The 20,161-nt window shown below is 46.8% G+C and overlaps 1 protein-coding gene across 2 annotated transcripts; it reads right to left on the bottom strand.

The window, feature by feature from the left end:
• Nucleotides 1-633: 633 nt before the first annotated feature.
• Nucleotides 634-20,067, bottom strand: ATG4B (autophagy related 4B cysteine peptidase). 2 transcript variants are annotated; one of them, XM_042821153.1, is made up of 13 exons: nt 19,988-20,067; nt 14,974-15,072; nt 14,413-14,484; nt 12,479-12,577; nt 11,559-11,660; nt 10,724-10,796; nt 9,864-9,943; nt 6,991-7,187; nt 5,985-6,063; nt 5,121-5,266; nt 4,481-4,537; nt 4,097-4,190; nt 634-2,460 (listed from the first exon to the last, which is right to left on the bottom strand). In XM_042821153.1, exons 1-13 carry the CDS (start codon nt 19,995-19,997, stop codon nt 2,387-2,389), a joined length of 1,182 nt encoding a protein of 393 aa, XP_042677087.1. In that variant the 5' UTR covers nt 19,998-20,067; the 3' UTR covers nt 634-2,386. The 2 variants fall into 2 exon arrangements, with proteins under 2 accessions (XP_042677087.1, XP_042677088.1); XM_042821154.1 differs by lacking the exons at nt 5,121-5,266; nt 5,985-6,063.
• Between the last annotated feature and the right edge of the window lie 94 nt (nt 20,068-20,161).

Here is a 20,161-nt window from a genome sequence, read left to right as displayed (position 1 = left end):
TTTGAAATGTTTACCACTGCAGGCACAGTGTTTGAAAGGCTTCCTAGAAACAGACACGATGGAAAACTAGCAGTTGAGTAGCTAAACAGTGAGCATACGATTGTAAAGGAAACAAGTTTTATTTTCCATCTACCAATGTGAAATATTAACTTCTCAATCTCTGCTTGGCTCTTTCTCCTGCTTACCTCAAATGAACATGTGGCAGAGACTCACCAGAAAAGCATGTCCTGTCTTGGAAAGGCTTATGCTTTTCAGAAGCAGTGAGATGCTGCACTGCTAAGCAGGGAAGCCTTTTGGTACTGTTTTATTATTTTCCCCCCAGCGTTCATACAACTTCAAAAGTGAGTAGCAGAACTGAACCACAGCAGTGTTTCTTTGTCTCTGCTGGCATGTTGTGGATGTTCACTCTCTGGGACAGGAATATCAATCATTAAGGCAGTACCACAAAGCCAGCCTCTATTCTAGCAGATAAGAAAGATTGAAGACGCTGTTGTACGTAATTCAGCTTTTGCCCTAAAAGAATAACAAGGGCATGGTGCTGCTGTTTCAAGACTGCTCCCCCCTGCACTGCAGGGTTACTCAATACCACCCAACGTCACCTGAGATTAATGTACAAGAACATTAGGAAAGGCAAAAGATTTTAGATCTGTTTATTCAGATACAAATTGAAAGCAGATGAATGGAGCACAGCCCCAGTTCCTCTGCTGCCTCTTCCCCTAACTACAAGAGAGAAGAGGAGAAGCAGGCAGAAAGCAGCAAATAATAATTTAGTGACAGAAGCATTGTGGTTCCCAGTTCAAACCTCTGCTTTTGGGTAGCATAGGGACAGTTAGAGCATCAGTAGGTCAGTCACGGAGGAAAATGAGTAATTTCTAGCCAGCTGTCACCACCCTTGGGCACATAAGCATTAACTGATAGGTTCCAATCCTGTATGTACAAAACAAACCTTGTAAACAGATCTGCAGTCTGCAGCATGCACTAAGGAAACTACTTAGACAACATTCTGTTGCAGCTTGCATTAAGTCAGTTCTCCTCCATGGTTTACCTTTCTGTTTGTGCAGCAGAGCTGTTATCTTAAAGCAGCTACAACTTCTAGCATCATGTTGGATCCTCCTTCTCAAGACATTCTGTCTTTGCTGACTTCTTTGGCATGACTACTGGAAATGGGGTTCTATGGGTTAGCTCCTGCAGCACCTTGCCCTGTGCAAACTCTGCAGGTAGAGGAGCTTGCAGAATAGCAAATGGAAAGGTAGCAACGCAGCTATGAAGCCTACTCAACCTTCAGGCATCTTTTCTGGTTTGGAAAGGGAATGTCTAACAGGAATAGCTAGAGGAACTGCTCAGCAACCCACAGAGCAGAGGATTCCTTGAGGAATTGTGTAACTTTTTTTCTCCACTTCAACAGGATTATTCACTAGATGCTATGCCTGCACACTGGGACGTGGCTGGCAGATCTCAGTTGTCCTGTTTCACCTCTCCCCTTGCAGTGGGCTTTTTTTCCCCCCAGGGCCTGTGGATTCCAGTTCTTTGCTCAAAGCACCTTTCCTGAAGATACTTGGTATGGACATAAATCCATAGTAGAAGCACAGCGTGTTACCAACTCACTCAGCTAGAACACACACATTTTCTATTCTCCTTCCCTTCCTTCTGCTGTTAGTTGAGATGGTGATGTTCCTCTCCAGCAGCACAGGTCCATACTTGCCCAGACAGCCTTTTGCTTATTGAATTAGCCCTCATTCATAAGTTACCCCAGCTCCCTTTTGACAGGATGTGAGCAGGAGAGGGCGACTGTACCTGTAAGAAAGCGCTGTGCACTGCAAAGCACGGACAGGAGTTTCACTGCAGGAAACAGAGCCACCTGCACTCTGGGTGCTTCACAGCTGCCTCACTGGGACGTGTCTGCTGTCATTTGCATTGTGAGCTGCAGTCCAAATCGGCCGCTGAGAAGAGAAGCTGCTAAAGGAAATAACTCTACGTGTCACCTACTAAATGAGGGGTGGCTCTACTTAAGCTTCAGAGGGAAGTCCCCGTGTAAGGATTTAGCGCTCTAAAGGTTTCTACGGCTCCCCAGAAGGCCAACTGACCTGCTGATGTAACAGATAGGCTTTGAACTCCTAGGCACCACTGCATCCACTTCCAGCAGGCGTTTTCTGCTGAGAAATCCCAACTCCAGCCAGTAAGGCTGCAACACCACTTGGTTCTTCATCCCAACGCAGACAATGCACGCTCCACTCAGAGGCTGCACAGAATGTCAGGATGGACAAGAGGCAGGGATGGCAGCAAGCACCTATGAAAACCGGTAGCCCCAGGCTCTCCAAGGAGCTTCCCTCCCCCCACTTCTCCCCACACATAACACAAATTTGCAGAGTCAGTTTCCTATTTGTTTTCAAAGGGATAAGATCTCGAAGTCTTCATCTTCTGAGTCAAAGAACCTTTCCAATCTGTCAGCATCGGAGGAGTCTGCAAGAGAAGAAGAAAATGTTACCTCCATGGGGCGCAGTGACTGCTCAGCAGCACAGAAACCAGCTGCTGATACGAGTCACAGACCCACACGCTTAAGAGGCTTTATGACATGTGAGTAAAGGCTTTGAAGAAGTATAGGAGCATGGAAAATGCACTTGAGAGAATTACATGGCAGAAGGTGCACCAGGTTTCACAAATCCTGACTCTGCCACGGTGCAGTGCAGTTCTGTGTTGTGACTGTTTTGTACAGCCTTCCTGTCCAGCAGCACTGGACAGTGCACAGCCTGCACTCACACTGAAGTGCTTAATGCAGAATGTTTTGGAAGAAAGGGTAGTGTACTTCTGCTTGCTCTCTTCCATCCACCCTTTCAACTCTGTGGTGTAGAGGAAGCACATATGTACAGGAAAAGCAGCTTTACCATAGGGGAAATTCAAGTGAGAAGGTGTGTGCAAGCTGGGGAAGTGAAGGAGAAATCTACATGAACCCAGGCTTTAAGAAAGCACACACCAAACTTGGCAGAACAGTCAGCAGAAGCTAAACTACCATGACTGATTGCTGAGAACAAGGACAAGTGCATGAACATGAGGCTGCAGACCCTCTGAATATTCTGTGACGTGCTTTAATTCCACAGCAGTGTGTACAGATAGCATCAGTGTTCCTCATGCAAACTGTGGGTGCTGCAGCATAACTTCCTCAGGCACTTCTCAGGGAGCAGCCCTCTATGCTTAAGTAACTGAAGAGAGAACACAACTGACTGGAGAAAATGAGGACAAAGGAATGGAGCATCCATGAGCGCATCATTTATCCTTCTAGTGAGGGCTAACAGTAAGGAAAAGTATGGTCAAAACAAACAGGAGAGGCTCTAAAAGCTTGGGGAAGAGAAGGACAAGCAGCTCATTAGGAAAACACTTTCATGAGTAAAGAAGGTAGTAATTAGGGACATTTTGATATAGGCAAGGATCAACAGACAATATAAGCAAACCTACAGAATAGGACAGTGAGCTAAGAAAGACTGGAAGTTCGTGCTAAGAGACAGCAAGGAAGCAATGAATGCAGGATGCAGGTGACTGGATGCAGTCCAATGCCTGGTGACAGGGTGAGCCTGCCCACGAATAACTCACTCCTCTTGGCACAGTTTGCAGCAAATGCAGAGCCACTGGCAGTGTTCACTTTCATTATTAACACGATAAGCAGAGCCTGACAGCCAAAACAGTGCCTAACACTTGTTGCTATTTGCATCACCAGGACTAAGCAAATGCACAGGGAAAGAATCCCCTGCACTTGGAGGTATATGTGATCAGCCTCATCTTTGTCAACGTTTAATACCCAGAAGCTCAGTTTTCAGCCTTTTCAGTGGACCTTTCCAATTTCTTTAAGCATCTCTTTAGAAATCATAAATTCATACTGTTAGAGTAGCCTGAGCTTTTTTTAATCCAGACTCCTCCTAAAAATCGCTGAGATACCATGGGAATCTGAACCACTGGTTGAAAACCAAAGAATTAAACTGACCAAAAAGCTCCAGACTTTGGAACTGTGAGGGCAAATGGGAACACAGCAAAAGTCAGTGTGCAATTCCATACAACTTCTAGACAACCAAACGCCTCTTGGCTCTTCCTCCCTGCACAGCCTCACCTGGTGTGAGATTCAGAACGTCAGGGTTGGAGAAATGTGATGGCTGGCGTTCAACCAGTTCAAACATGGGCAGAGCTCCTCTTACCAGGGACAGCTGTGGGAAAAGAACAGAGCCATGAGAACCTGCAACACCGTACTCACTGCACTCTGGTTTGTTAGGAGAGGGATACTGATCTGCTGGAACTTCCTTGCAGCTGAAAAAATGATTTCTCAAATACTTTCACTCGTATCAGCTGCAGAATTTTAGAGCTAGAATCCTTCTGGTGTCTTCAACTACTTACATATGCTTTAGAATGGGATCATGCTGCAGAGAACAAGCTCTCTGTGCAACACTTTGGAACCAATAACACCCTGTATTCCTTTCCCAGCCATATAAACACAAACCTTTTTGATTTGGTGGCACCAATCATTAAAGTCCTCCTCTGTGTGGCAGAAGAAGCCCTGTAAGAAGAAATTGTCTTTACAGAATGACCAGGACTGTGAGCAGTTACAACAACTAACTGCCCTGCTGCGAGGTGTGGCTTACAGTGCCCTGTTAAACTGAGTACTCCCCACAGGCTTATCAGAGTCAGAGTGTTCAAGTGCTGATCAATGCAATGATCTGCTCTGCTGCACAAGGAAAATGACAGAAACAACCCATGTGGAAACCAAGGGCAGTCATCTCAGGTTCAACAGAATACAAATCACACTGTATCAGAAGTATGATCTGTGTGATCAGAAGTGTATCAGATTCAGAAGTGGATTCAGGTCTGCCCCTTAGAAGGCAGGAATCAAAGCTAAACTAGACTCTAGGGAAAGAGAATGCCCCACTGGAGAAAGCATTTAATCACTCCACAAGCAGGATCTCTCTACCAAGCTCCTACCTCAAGGAGAAGCTTCTTTAACAACATTACTGCAATTGAAACATACTTGCCCAGAGCACAGCCTGCCTGGAGACCACCCAACCTATCGCCTCAGCCGGGCCCCTGTGGAACAAGGACCTGCTATTTGTGAGCTGGGCAGAAAACAAGCAGCAGGAACGCACCACTGCAATGGAGGGGTCGAGCTCAGCGATGCTCATTCTGCAGGGAGGGTGCTGGCAGTGGAAGCTTTCATCGGGGAGACAGCCACTGTCACTGGGCTCCACTGCAGGCTGTGTGGTGTGGGGATCCAGGTAAATGAGCTCCTCACCTGGACAGACAGGCAACGAGACATCAACAGGAAGAACCATGCCAGAAGTTGCTTTTCTGAGAAGCAAATAGTGAGATAAAAAGAAGGGGGAAGAGCAATAATTGAGCCAGCTCCTGAAATCCCAAGGAGGAACCTAGCATTTACTCAGGGCATTTTGCTTTTGGCCACTCCTGCAATACTTCTCATCCATACAAAGAGCCAGCATGAGCAGAACCGTGGCACCCACTCCATCTGTGTTCAAGGCACATGCACTATGTGGGCACTGCAGGCTCTGTTCATGCCTTCCAGGGTCCTATGTAAGCTCAAGAGAGCCTTGGAAATCCAAAGCACAGTTTTAGGTCTCAATATCAGAGGGAAGGAAGAGAGGACAATGATTTGTAGTGTTTCAGAAAGGGAAGAACTGAAAGGCAGGTAAATACACAGTCAAATCCCTGGAGGGAGGTCAGCTCTGAACCTAGCTAGAGCCTGTGCACACATCATTACAGACAGGATCTAGCATTAGAAGTGTGTAGCCTGTACTGTTGCCCCTGTTCAAAGGTACATTATTCAGATTTCTTGCAGGGTTTCAGCTTGCAGCAGCCTTCCACATTTCCAGCAGGAAAAAATGAAACCTGCAGCACGCACTACAGGCCAAGCAGGAGAGCTCTACTGCTCCACAAACATTTTTTTAGCTGTGGGGAGATGCTTGGAAAGTCTTTGCAGTACTCTGGGCACTCACCTACATAACCAATGAAGTAGTGAGCACTGTTTGGTTTGCCTCCGATCACTCCGAGGGACTGGGGCATCATGAAGCAGTGCTGGAAAAGCAATACAGAAAACACACAGCTGACAGACAGTGAGACAGCAAGTGGAAACAAGGGCAAACATCTGAAAACATAGCAGGGAAAAAAAAAGACCGGGACACTGAAAAAACCAGCAGTTGTAGCAGCAGAAACAGTCATTTCTGGAAAAAAGCTCCATCACAAAGGCTGCAACAAGGCCTTGAAGGAGCACAACAGCAACTCAAGAACACCTTTAACTGCTGATAGCAACACACAGGTGGACCAAAGGAAAATGGCAGCACTACTCTATAACTCCCTCTGGGCAAGTTCCAGCTCTGCCTCCATTCAGCGACAAGATCCTTGAAATTGTCATATTGCAACAGGGCTTTCAGGAGGGAGGCATCACTCAGGAAACAGTCCATGTTCCTTCTCCAGTTGCAGTATCCAAGAACTGCCTACTGCGTGATGGGAAAGCAGCCCACCCTGCACGCAGAGCTCTCTTACCTGTACAGCTCAGCCATTGCCACCTTTAGCACAGCAAGTCAATGTGCATCCTCTCTTACATATGTACTCTGCACACCATAAGGTCTGCAACTTCCTACTGCACAGGGCAACCATCAGCATGCTTCTACCCTCAGCCTGCAGCACAAGCTCCAGCTCAGAGCCACGGGGAGAGTCTGCAACACCATGCTCACTGAGGCGCAGGACAGCTGTGCTGAACAAGCTCTTCAGCAGTGGGGTACCATCCCACCAACAGGGACTAAGATTAAGTTATGAAATGAAAATTGAAAAAAAAGCTCCTGAAACAATAAATGCAACACTTTCCTGACAAAAACCCATAGAATCCATGTCCTGACCTCTGAAAATGGTCGTCTCTAAATATGTTTTTCTTCCAGAAGCAACTTAATTCACAGCAGGGTCTTTAAGCGTCAGAATATCAACAGTCAGCTTCAGATCCCCTACCTTTAGTGTTTCAATATAGGCTTCATTGATCTCTGTGAGCCCAAGGCGGAGAGGTATCAGCAGCACCAATGGTTTCCACAGTGAGAGCTTATCTCTAACCCCTGCTTCCTCTGGGTACCCATTATAGAGCACGTCTGCCTCTACAGCAGGGCATGCTGCAGCTCCAGCACAGGAGAAGTTGGACTGGCACAACCGCCCTACGAAAAGGGAACATGAGCAGAAAACATCAGAAAAACCTCAGTTTCTAAACCTCTCATAATCCTGTTCTAGCTCTGATCAACAACTGCTATTTTCCAAAAGCCTACAGCACTTAAAAAAAAAAAAAGAAGTTAACGAGGTCCACCACTGTGATCCCACGATGTGCCCCCTGCAGGGCTTCTGGACAAGCTCAGCATTTCATCTCTTACATCAGGATTGTGCCAAAGCGTGCTGTACTCCCAGCCACCATCTGCTGGGCCATTAAAATGCAAGTTCTCCCTGCAGATGAACACTGAGCAACAACCTGTGTCAACACAGGTGGACGACTTGCTTGGGACATAAGGCATAAATCCGGAATTCAGAGTGCATCTAGACAGGGTGGGTGGGAAAAAAAACAACCCATGTGTTTAATTCCAGGGAAGTACCGAGGCCATTTAGGCCAGTTGAACTGAATGAGAAAAATATCATGGCTTAATAAGGAAATCTTCACCTGGAACGAGCACTGCAACAGGATATAAACATGGTATCTGCTTTGAGTAATTGTAATTTTCCTAAGCTTCACTAAAACTTTTACACACTCTGTAGGGATCATTCAGGAGTTAGATGAGAGACCCCAAATGGGTGATCAGTAAAATCTGCAATTTTAGCATGAGCTTTGCCTGTAAGATGTGGAGCAGTGTAAATCCCCAGGGCATGCCCATGACAAACACTGTGCATCCTCACTCTAAAGGCTTGGTGAAGAGACAGGCAGCCTGGAATGTAACCAGATTATGCAGATTCTGACACAGGACCATCCCCAGGCCTACTTGTCTCACAAGCTAATTTCATTACTTGCTGGGTGAGTGCATGCACGTAAAGAAATGAAACAAAACCAGAAAAACTCACAGCATTTCAATCATTAATTCAAGGCAATTAGACAAAATGCCAGAGGCTCATTTAATTTATTCTTGGCCTAACCTGAATACCAGGAGAATCTGGCAGGTAGGACACGATGTAAACAAGCACCTTCATCACAGCAATTACAACAGGATGCTTGCTCACTGCTACAGGCTTCAAATGCAGCTGAACAAGGAGAATGTTACCTCCAAGGTCAGAATAAGGAGGACTCTGAGCTAAAGCCTCAGTGAGAGAGAGAAGCTGCACTGAAGTTTGCAATTGCTCCCTATCTTGTCCCTTTCGAAGGGAAGATGTGTCTGTATGCAGCCTATGAGCACGTTCCCAAAACAACAGACAGACTGAGAAGGCTCTCGTGGCTGTTTCCACTGCTGCAGAGAAAGGTTATTTCCTACTCACCTCAGGCTGAGCAGTATCAGTGACTGAATTTAACAGATGTGTGAACCAGCAGTCACTTTTGAACATTTCACTATTGACAGATGCTTGGGGCACAAGATAGAAAACAGGCACCTACAGATACATAATGTCAGACCCACTCATACAGAGACTTCCAGCTCCAGAACAGGAGGCACATCATGATTCAGCTGAGGAAGACAAACACCACCCTACACATCACAGGCTCTATTGGACACGGTACTTGAAGTGGTGTCAGTGCTTAACACAAGCCACACAGAAATGAGCTGCAACATACCCAAGCCATGCAGCCAGCACACCTCAGTTCTAGAGGGAATATTTTCAGGCTAAAGGCGAAAGATAAATCCAGTTCCTGTCTTTATGCTGACCTTTGTTCAGCCCAAGAACATCAGCACATATCTAGGACTACTTGTACTTAAGGTTAGACAGCACTTCTCAGTCAGACTACCTGCTAAGACTCTTTGCTGTGCTGCATTGTAGGGACGAGTCCTTGTCTGTTCATTGATTTTGGCTCCACAGCAGCCAAAGTCAATCTATCTGACAGCTGCCACAGTCTCACAAGTAACGGCACCAGCTCAAGCATTCTCTGGATTGTTCTGTGTGCTGTTTCAGAATACTATTCCAGCAGAAAACACGGAATGGTTTTTTGCTGTGTAAGCACATCGCCTCTCGAGCCTAAACCAACAACAGGGGAAGGCTTGTGCAGCCAGGACAACAAAGGACTGCAGCAAACAGCCATTCCATCACTCACTTCTGTGACTGGGGCACTGCAGCCTGAGCAAGCACTCTATGGATGAACACACTGCACAGCTGCTCAGCCTCCACAGGCACCCAGTTGTCAGAATGCAACAAACAAACAAACAAAGGAAAAAGAAACGAGCGAGCACTCCTTTAAAAGGACATCTTCAAAGGATGTCTCCAGAGACGACTCCCTTCATTCCCCATTTTTCATTTTTCCTGTTTAGAGAGTTCTCATTTTCTTATTCTGCTTAGTAGCAGAGACATTCCTACCCCACTATACGGGTAAGGAAGCAGCCATGTGCCACATCCCACTGGTGGCCACAAACAGTTTGTCACTACCTTCCAAGCAGCTCCCACCTATTGCCTGAAAGTCAGCAGTTCCTTCTTTCCAGATCCACAGGCCACAATGCCAAGTCTGAGGTTTATCAGACAAAGCAAAAGCAAAACAAGGAGCTTCCTTGCCCTGGAAAAGCAAGTCTCATCCAGGTGTAGCACACTTATCCACAGCTTTAAAACGGAATATTTACTGCATGCTTCTAGTGTTGCATGACCACATGCTTTCCAGTTGTTTTCTGGCTTCTTGCTGTTGCAGGATACATTATGTTCTATCCACACGTGGTACTTACTGATCTCTTCCATCACAACAGTGTTATCCATGGCTATATGTACTGCCAGTGAACTCCATGTATCAAAAGTGGCAAGTTTTCTATAGGAAAAAGAAGAATAAACGGATTTCAAATACAAGATACAATCTCTAACTCGATTCCCATTACCAGAAAAATGTAGCATAAGGAGAAAAAAAATAAATAACTAAGAATTCATTTTAAAAAAAATTACTGGTGTCCCCTGAAGTATCTCCCCATCACCTACAGACATGTTGGGCTAAATGGGCATGTGTGATTACCTATTCATGGAGCTCCTGACAAACCTAGTCGAAGAATTGAGGAAAGGATGGTGACAGGAGGATGTTTAGAATGTTCTGAACACACTGGATGTCTCAATTAAACAGTCCTGATCCTCTGTTGTCACTATGGAACCCAGGCAGCAAATACTTAAACTTTCCTCTTCTATGCAGTTGTGACTCAGTGGCTCATTGGCAGCCTTTCGACAACGATGACAATTAGGATGTCAGCAGAGATCCAAACAACAGCAGTGATCATCTACTCTGACAGCTGCTTCTGGTCTGCTGCAAAGAGCACTGCACTACTCTGTTCTACAAGTGAGCGCTGTGGAAAGGAAAGGGATTGCCAGGGGGGCCTCCTCAATTTGAAATCAGTTTTCTGTCACATCCTGCTACCTTCTGAATAAAAGAAGGGCTCCTTTCAAGTTCACACCTATCAAGTCAATAAGGTCAAGTAACTGCCTGCTAACAGCATTAAGACATACACAGTTGCACTTCATCCAGTGGGTAGAGACCTGTGAAGCAGGGGGTAATACAAACCCACTGGTTTGTTTGAAAGAAATAAAGGAAAAATTCAGCACTTACTTAAGCACTTGTGCAACTGTGTTTGGTCCATACCACTGACCGATGGATTTCCCCTCTCCAACTCCCATCTGGGCTGCATGACAAGAAAACATAATTTAGCAAAGAATTTCACCTACACTGTGCTCCTTCCTAGCCAGGATTTTTACTTAATGGAGAAGAGATCTCACTTGGAAACACTTTGGAGTCAACAGAACCTAACCTCTCACGGGTTACTGTGCTGTTGATGAAAGAGACAAGTATATCCTCAAAGACTGTAGAGCAAATCTCTTCCCAGAGAGGGAATACAGAAGTCCAAATGGCAGTGTTACCTCAGGAGAAAAACCATTCTCAGTGTGTGATTATGAATAACACCTGTTACCTGACGTATTATTCACTGTAGATGAAGCTATAGGTATCTTAACACTTCACAGAAAATATTAGAGCAGGCTTTATTTTTCTTTTGCCAGAGAAATTTATATTGAAGCGAGTTCCTTCCTTAGCTTAACTGCTACTTCTGAAAATGCCTTCATCCTGCAGTCTTCTCACGTTACAAGGTCTGGGTGAGAACAGCAGCCACATGCTTTTCTCTCACCTTGGCTAAATAGGATACAGAAACTGATGCTGAATATAACCTAAAGCATTACACAAACTTGAAGGTCTGAATGAAGCCAAGAAGGAAAATCCCTCATAATAAAGAATGGTAGTTTCAGATTAGATCAGAAAATAGGCACTGTGTCAGAAAATAAGCCGCTCGGTTTTTCAGCTAAGCTACAGAAATGAACACAAAATGGTCTTTGCTCACAGGAAACTCAGACAAGACATTCCCCCCACGTTTCTTGGCACCCAGCATCCTTACCTATCTGGTGAATGGAGTAGTAGCTGTCCTTTTTGTCTATGAAGGCATTAAGAACATTGAAGTAATTATCTGTCTGCCTCTTGCCTTTTATCCACCTCCAGTCTAAAACAAACAAAGGGGGTACGTGAAACAGAATGTGATCTTTATTAGCAAGCTACAATCTCTCTTCCCTTTGCACCAACCACTGACCAGATTTTCAGGTCACTGTTACTATCAAGCATCTGAAGCATTCCCAACATCAAACCATGAATTTCAATAGGAAAAAAAAAAAAAAAAAAAAAGCTTTTTCACAGCTGAGATAAAAGAACATCACACAGAAAAAGAATCAGAAAACAAATTCTACCTCTAACCCACAAATGAAAAATAAGATGTTAATTTCCCATAGACAGGCATTCTGAAGAAAACCAGGAGACCTCATTACTTTTGAATTTCTGGGAAATTATGTTTGTAATCAACAACCACGAAAGAAATCCAATACAGACCAAGTATGGTTCAAGTGCAAGAACAGAAGTTTCCAGGCAGAAGAGACTAGGCACAAAGAGAGGACTTCTTGACAAGTTAAAAGCCAAGCTACTTACAAGTGAGTAGGTTCTTTTGGTAGGCCCTTTTAAACTTCAAGTATATAAAAAAGCCCTTCAAGAAAAGCTTAGTACTTGGATTGGTGTCAGTGGAATTAGCTAGCATGTTACAGGACTCTCCTTTTCTTACAGCTTGAACAAGCACATTCAACTATGTAGAGCTGCAGACAGCTGCAGGAAGAAACCTACTGGAAAGTTTCCAGTAAAGTTTTCACACATCAGCCCTGAACTTGAGAAAACTCAGGGAAAAGCTACCGAGCCCTCAGCAATTCCCAGCTGCTACCCTTAGAAGCACTGCACTGGTGCGAGCACACGGCCCTGGAAGTCAGTTCTCTGATTTACCTCTTCCCAAATGCCTGCAGACCAAGGCCTGAGCAAAGATCATCTGGCCACACCGCAGCATGCAGCCCCAGCCTGTATCAGATGTGGGACCAGTTCCTCCTGGAAACAAGGACAGAAAGCAAGTATGTAAGGAATGGAACAACACGGCCAAGGCAGAAAAAAGGGAAGTGCTGTGAGCCTGCATGGGTAGCAGAATTATCCAAGAAATTGGGCAAGGAATAAAGGCTATGCTAGCTCACGAAGCCAAAGCTGAGAAATCAAAACACTGTTACCAGCAACTAGCCTAATAGCATCCCTTACAAACAAATCTTTAACATTAAATGATGGGGGAAAAAAAACAACAACTTCAAAGGAAATTCAAGCAACTCAGCTTGAAAGACAGCTGAATTTCTCATGAGCATAGCAGCCTTTGAGTCTACTTGCAGATTCTCAACCTAATTCAGAGACATTCCGAAACAGAGGTGCTTGTGACAGACCACTTGTTGGAATGCTCATTTTAAGAAGGGAGCTCATTATGCAAGACTAATCAGTCACAAGGAATTCCCACATCACAAGCAGATGATGACTGGATGAGAGTCCACTGTGCACATGGGGTTAGATTAAAAAAAGTGAAAAAATCTTCCAGCAGCAGCAAGAACAGCAAACGTCCTCCATAACACTGGAGAACGGGCTGGATGTTAACTCTCACTGGAAAACCTGAGAACAAAGACTTGTAACACACAGAACAGAATTCCAAAGCAAACTGCTGTTTGTTCAGTGAAGGTCTGGCTGTTGTTACAGGCTTCAGAGCTGAAATGTTCAGTGTGGCCACAGCTAGTGAGCTGACTCACAGGCACCAAGTCAGCTGCACCTTAGCACAGCTGGTAAAAGTAGTTGGTCTGTATTGCTGCTGCTTTCTATTTTTGAAAGAAAGATACACATAATATCTTAAGAAGTCTGCCTTCAAGTTCACTGTGAGACACTCCTTAAGTTACTAAACATCCTGCGTGTTACATTCCCTCCAAGCTCTACAAAACAACCAACCCAAACCCTCACATATTCTAGAAAAGATGCATGAAGGCAGGAATTTCTGTTCTGTATCTCCAGCTTCTAACCTTAACCTTTAACCTTCAGCCCAAGCCATCATTAAATAATATTTTTCTTTAGACTTCTGTAGGATCCAATCAGCACGAATCACCAAAAATTGCTCTGATAACTAACGTGGTTAATTCAGGAAGTTTTCCTATGAAATTGATATCAGCATAAGATTCCTCCACAAATCCTAAATTACTTTCTAAAAGTTATCACTGTTCTGCACTGGAAGAACAGGTGACTACTTTAGAAATTGGAATTTGGTGATTTTTTCTCTGCACTGTCAAAAGCCACAAACGTATCCATGTTATTGGCTCATCTTTTGAATCCACTTTTGTTTTTAATGCCACTCATGCCTTATCCTTTATCACCCAAGAGTATTTTCTGAATTGCGAAACAGTTTTACAGAGCGAACAGCTGCCTGGTGCAACTGACATCTAAGTACTTTTAGGAACCTGCATGCTATTTCATATAGTATGACTATATGACTAACTGCATATTTCCATAGCTGACCTCATTCAACGTACTGAAAAACAAACAGCCCTTCTGCCTTGAAGACAACCCACCCACTGCTCTCTGATTCAAGGGTCGCATTTACAACAGGAGAGCTTATAGACAGACATTCAAAACAGGAGTCAGAGAATTATTTTCTCCTCATCCTTTCTGTGAAAGTGAAGCAAAACTTGGCTTAATATTTCAAAATCAGCGATCATCTGCATGTCCCACACTTCGATAGCCTAATCCACATTCAGTTCCAATTGGAGATTGTTCTCTAACCCAAATGAAGCCACCGAAAATTTCCCACTGGGTTGGACTTCATTACGAGTGAGCCACCATCACTTCCAGGATGCATTTAGACTTACCAATGGCAGGGAAGTTCTTTCTGTAGGTGAACCACAGCCGAGAGGTCACATCCAACAGGATCTCTTCTTTCTCTGAAAGTTTTAAGATAGAAAGGCATGCACAAAGATGGCACCAAGCACTCCTAAACCCATCTCCCACCCATCCTTCTCCTTAACAGTGTCCTGCTCTGCACACAGCCTGCTGGCCCAGACAGACAAAATCTGCATGGAGAATGCAACAGTGCCACAAGGCAAAAGAAACTTTTTCCCTTAAAAAAAAGCTACAACCAATCAAAAACACCACGGTCACGGGTAAACTGTGAAGCAGTAAACAATTTTTCTTGCCTTTCCCCTGAGCTATCCATTTGCCAGTAACTACTAAATGGTAACTTTCTGTGCAAAGATATTCTGGAGTCTACAGAGATGGCCAGACAGAAGGAAGCATAGAAGTTATCATCTGCATGCTTTGACAGCATATAGGCTCTGCTCTGCGCTTGCAAGGTCTGCAGTCACCTAGCTGCACATAAAACATGTAACACTAACAATCTTCTGCAGTGTCATAGCATCGTGCATGCAAAATACCTGTAAAAACACTGTATTTCCTGCCTAGGATCCAAACAGGCTCTTTGGTCTCAGGGAAGTCTTCATATTCAAACCTGAGAGTGTCATAGGTAAGAGTAGCTGGAATAGAAAGAAAGAAATATATGCATCATTCATTGTTTTTTCCTTGCTGTTCAAAAATCAAACAAAAACAGTACTGCAGAACTGGTGCTGTGACACCATAACTTACCCTCAGAGCAACCAGTAAGAAACAGTTTGGCTCCCACTACAGTCACAAACTGTAAGGAACAGGGAACCCATGAACCCACAGCTCTCGCCTGCTGCTCCACAAGCAAGGAAACAGAGGAGCTTCCAGGTTAGATCAGCTCCACGTTTGGCCCAGTAGAAACTGAGTGGGTCAAGAAAACGTCAAGGACTTCAGCCAGCAACTGCAGTGCTTCTCAGCACAGCTATCACTGTGCAAACACTAGCAGTCATCAGCTACAGCACTGCGGTCCTCTTTTCAAGGGAGCAGAGCAACTGAGATGCTTCTTCCTGAGAACACAGCTTTTGGTGGTGAAATATGAGAAATGCGGACTGCATTAAGCTGGAAACCAAACCTCGCTCCTCAAGTCAGTCCATCCTCAGAGGCCACGAGCTGAAGCACAAGCCACGGCCTGTCCAAAGCAGTCTGCAGCTCAAGGAGGTCATGCTAAAAGTGAGGAATGCAAATAAGTGCAGAGGTTTGAGCTTCCGAGAGACAGACACACCTTGTGTCTGCTTTATTCTTGCTCCCTTCACAATCAGCACCCAAATATCCATCTCTTCTTACACCACCGCTCAGCACTGATCGCTGCACTCTGCAGAATGCACACAGCACAGGCTGCTGCTCCATGCCCTTGGATCAGGGCAGCTTAAGCCTTGTACAAAAGGACGGGAGGGGGGGAAGATGAGCTGGATGTGCTGTGCTCCACTAGGTCTGTATTTGGGAAATCTTGCAAGTGAACCTCAGGGGGTGGAGGAGGCTGACTCTAAATCACTTGAAGGTTAAGAATTGTACCCAATTTCAATTCTTCAACAAGCTGCAAGTTAAATTTAAAACAAAGCTATGTTAGCGGTTCTGCAACTGTTAAAGCAAATAGTTCTAATACCAAACCCACTAAAATCTGTGGCCATTTGGCCTGGGGTTAAAACAGGGAGACAGACTACACGACCACCAGTTCCACTCATTCCCACCTCCTGCAAAAGCCACCAGCCATGGTGCACACCTCACTGCTGCCCACAAGTTCACCTGCCATCGGACCAGATGCCACCACGCTCACAAACAGGTGTGCACAGAAGATGAGTCTCTCTGTCCCAGCTGCTCCTCACTGGGCTTTCCAAAATCACCATCTGGAGCTCCAGTAAATGATGACCTGGCTGATTTGCATTTCATAAATGAGGGCTCCAGAAAGGCTCTGCCCCTCCTCTTTCCAGGCACCCTGGATTAAGATGCTACACCCATGAAAACAAGCTGTGCAAGACATTCTGGCTCCTGCAAGTACCTCACCGGCCTTCTGCCTCTGGGCTCTCTCAACTGGAAGCCAGTTCCCGTGCTAGAAGGAACCCATAAGCAGCAGCAGGACATCACCACTCAGACCAGCTCCCATGTAAGCAGCAGCCCTGGAAACACAAACGCAGAGTGGGCTCCTAAACCAAATTCTGAACTATGCTCTGGCCCTAGCCCAGGCATGAAGCAATCCAAGCAAAGCAATTCTGCTCACGCAGAAAAGTGGGAGCAAAGTAACACAATCTTTTTCACTGCTCAATGTTGTCAGGGGAAATTAAGAATGGTTTTATGTGTAGTAGCCAAACTTGACAAATCTCCAACAGTCCACATGCTGTGCCTACCGTAATAGCTTGACTTGTTCTGCTCTCTTCTTGCTCAGTGCTGACATCCTTCCACTCAACTACAACTTCTGCAAACACTTTCAAGTGTGCATCGCTTTCTGTTTGCTCCTCTGAATTTCACAAATTCCTCTTACAGATGTGACATTACTACACAGGAAGGGACCAGCAATTGCCCAAGCAGCTTCCAGGCTGCCTGCTGGGTCAGCTCACGTGCAGGGCATGCAAACTGCAAGTACTACAACGCCAAACACTTGGGAGACTTGTGCAAAAGACAGGTCCCACACTTGCAGCCCTTCAGCTGAATGCCTTATCTCAGGGGCTCTGTGCACAAGTCTGGCAGGTCCAGCTGCACACCTAAACTACACAGGCAGGCTTTAGCACATACGGAGTTTTGCCTTTTTAATTAAAGAAAACACTCTCCATCATCTGACAGGTTAAGTACAGGGGCTAAAATCTCACCATCACAGGGAAAAAAGAATAAATCAAATGAATGCTCCTAGTTCAGGTTAAGAATGTTTGAACAGAACAATAAACCCCCAGCAGACTGAAGGCAGTGGCTGCATCCTCCCCTCACAAATATCCACCTTCACAACCTTCGGCGCTTTTTCAGAATGACGTTGTGCTGCTGCTCAGAGGAGCTCCACATTTCAGCAGGCAGGCCCAAAGTAATTCAGGTAAGAGCACAGTGAGCTGCGTGGTTAGAAGCAAAGGGCCGGTCCATAAATATCACCAGGAGTTCACCAAGCAGAAATCCTCTTTGAAGATGCTCTTCTCACAGCTGCAGAAGTCAGGTGAGATCAGCAATTTTTCTCAGGCAGTGATCCAAAACTTCACCTTCAAGGAGCCCTCGAACTGTTTTCAAGGCTGACCTCTGCGCATCCAGGACGGCAGAGCAGCAGCCTCTGCAGGAGATCCACATACACACACATCTGAACAACGGCTCCGCTTCCACCAGCATACACTGGATTGGAAGTTAAAGGGGTGAAAGTCTGAGCCACGCAGAGCACGCCGTCAGAAAGGCAGCTTCTCCTTCCAGCAGTGTCAGACACACTTAGAGTGACGCAGCAGTGGTTGGACCTTTGCCCCACAGGCACACCTTGCATGGGATTTGCTGGAGCATCCCAAAGCCCTGATGGAGAAGGCAAAGCCTTCCACGTGCCAAACTTTCACCACTTTAGCAAAACAAGAACTGCTTTTCTGTCAACTTCATGAAACAAAGGAGTCTAAACATCGATGACTCAAGAGAATTTCCTTATGCTTTACACAGCAAAAGGGCTGATCTTTGCTCCAGCACAAATCATCTCAACCGTAGTTTGCATGTGCAGCTTGAAAGTTCTGTCAACTTTTTTTTTTCTTCCTTCCTCTTTACATAAAAAAAATGTGGAAATAAAGATCTGGGATGCCAGATGAGGGAAAACCAGGCTTTACAATAACCAGGCTTTGTCACTCTCCAAATTCTTTCTAGAGCATCCCCATCTTTGGCAGAGCTCCTCTCCCCAGCACAGGAACAAATGCTCCTCGGGCAGCAACAGCTCAGGGGTGCTTTCCCCAAGTCCTGCAGCCCCAGTGAACACCAGCAAAAGTATTGGGAATGAAACAGATGGTCACCCCTCAAGGCTAACAAAAGTACATCAAAAGGGAATCACAGTGGAGAGGATGAAAGCTGCTGCCAGATGCAGGACGTTTCTGAGGGTCAAGAAGGTAAATCTACTGTACTAGAGAAGTTCAAAGCTGAAAAATGCTTGGAAAGCAGATGGCTGAAGAACAGCCTGAACGTTTACTTCTGGCCTTTGCAGAAGAGAGATTAAGTCCCTCCTTTTCCCTAAGCGCTTTCAGACAAGACAAATCCCGATTATCTGAGCAAAAACAAGGAGTTAAGGCATGGTGAGGCTGAGCAGTTCGAAGCCTGCCAGCCTGTCACTGGGCTACTGGGCTACTGGGCTACAGGGCTCCAGTGCTCCATACTTCACAGCCCGAGACAAGCCCTGCAGAGGAGGAGATGCAGTGGAGGGAAGCCCTGCTATCACAGCACGTTTTTTTCTTCCCTTGATAAGCCTTACATAAAGGGCAAACAAATACGCCCGTTGGCTCTGGTTGTGTTGTTTCACTTGTCAGAACACGCGCAGTTCCCAGGTGTGAGACATTGATGTGACAGCACACAAGGACATGCTGGCACAAAGCAGGGACTCTATCAGCCCCACTGGAGCTCAGCATCGAGGCCGTGGACAAACACTGTGAGCAGCGCGGCCCCTGGAAGCGCAGCCCCACGCAGATGCCTGCCCAGCAGGTAGGAGGCATAGGAGATGCTGTTATCACAGAGCACTGCTTATCTCTGCACAGGGCAAGGGCAGGCTGGTGCTGGGCATGGCTAGCGGGAAACCTGCTGCAATCCGAGTGCCAGCTTGTTTTCCTGTGGGAAAGCAAGAGCTCCATCATGAGCAGCTCTGCTGGTACGATGGGAAGAGATGAGGGCCAGACAGGAGAAGCAGGCAAAGGTAAGACCAAGTTATGACAGAACATCCCAAACCAAACCCATAAGGATGACTGAGGTCAACCCGCGGCCCCACGCAGCACCACCCAAACCCGATGTCTCACAGCGGAGTCCCAGCACTCCCTGAGCTCTGGCACCAGGGCCGTGCCCGCTGGAGCTGTGCCGTGCCCACCGCCCCGTGCTGCACAACCTCTCCCTGCCCCCAGCCGCCCCTCCCGAACGCAGCCCCACGCCGTTCCCTCAGCACACAGCTGGGCGCTGCCCATCCGCTCCCCGTGAGGAGCTGCAGCCGCCACGAGGGCTCCGCTCTGCTCCCGCGCTCCGGGCCGAACAAACCACGGCCCTCAGAGCCCTTGGCAGCCCGCAGACCCCTCCCCATCCCCGCAGCCCTGCGCTGTCCCAGCCCCGACCAGCGGCAGCCAAACGCAGACACGGAGGCGCGGGGGTTCCGCTCGCTCCGCACTGAGAAAAGCCCGAACCTCAGCCGAGCGGGGCCGGGCGGCCCTTCGCGCTCCGACAAACGCCGCTCTCAAGGCCGCAGCTGGCAGAGCCGAGGCCCCCGCAGGGCGAGGCCTTCCTCCCGCGGCGCTCGGCCCTCCTCCCGCAAGAGGCGCGACCGCCGGACCGCCGCGGGCCGTGCCAAGGCACGGGAAGGAGCGGCGGCTCTACACCCACCTGCGTCCATGGCGGCGGCCCCGCCGAGGGCTGCACCCGCCACCGGCCCCGCCGAGACATACGCCCCGGCGCAACCCAACCCGCTGCCACCGCCGCCGGCGCCCCGCTCGCCCAATGGCAGCGCGTCTCGCCGCCGGCCCGCGCGGCGATTGGCTGTCTTCTCGAGCTCGGGTG

Source organism: Centrocercus urophasianus, unplaced genomic scaffold (assembly GCF_019232065.1).
Source record: "Centrocercus urophasianus isolate 14NV4802_14NV808 unplaced genomic scaffold, USGS_Curo_1.0 seq_19, whole genome shotgun sequence".
NCBI lineage: Eukaryota > Metazoa > Chordata > Aves > Galliformes > Phasianidae > Centrocercus > Centrocercus urophasianus.
Note: the sequence above shows the minus strand (reverse complement) of the source record. Positions and strands in the feature narration are given on the sequence as shown.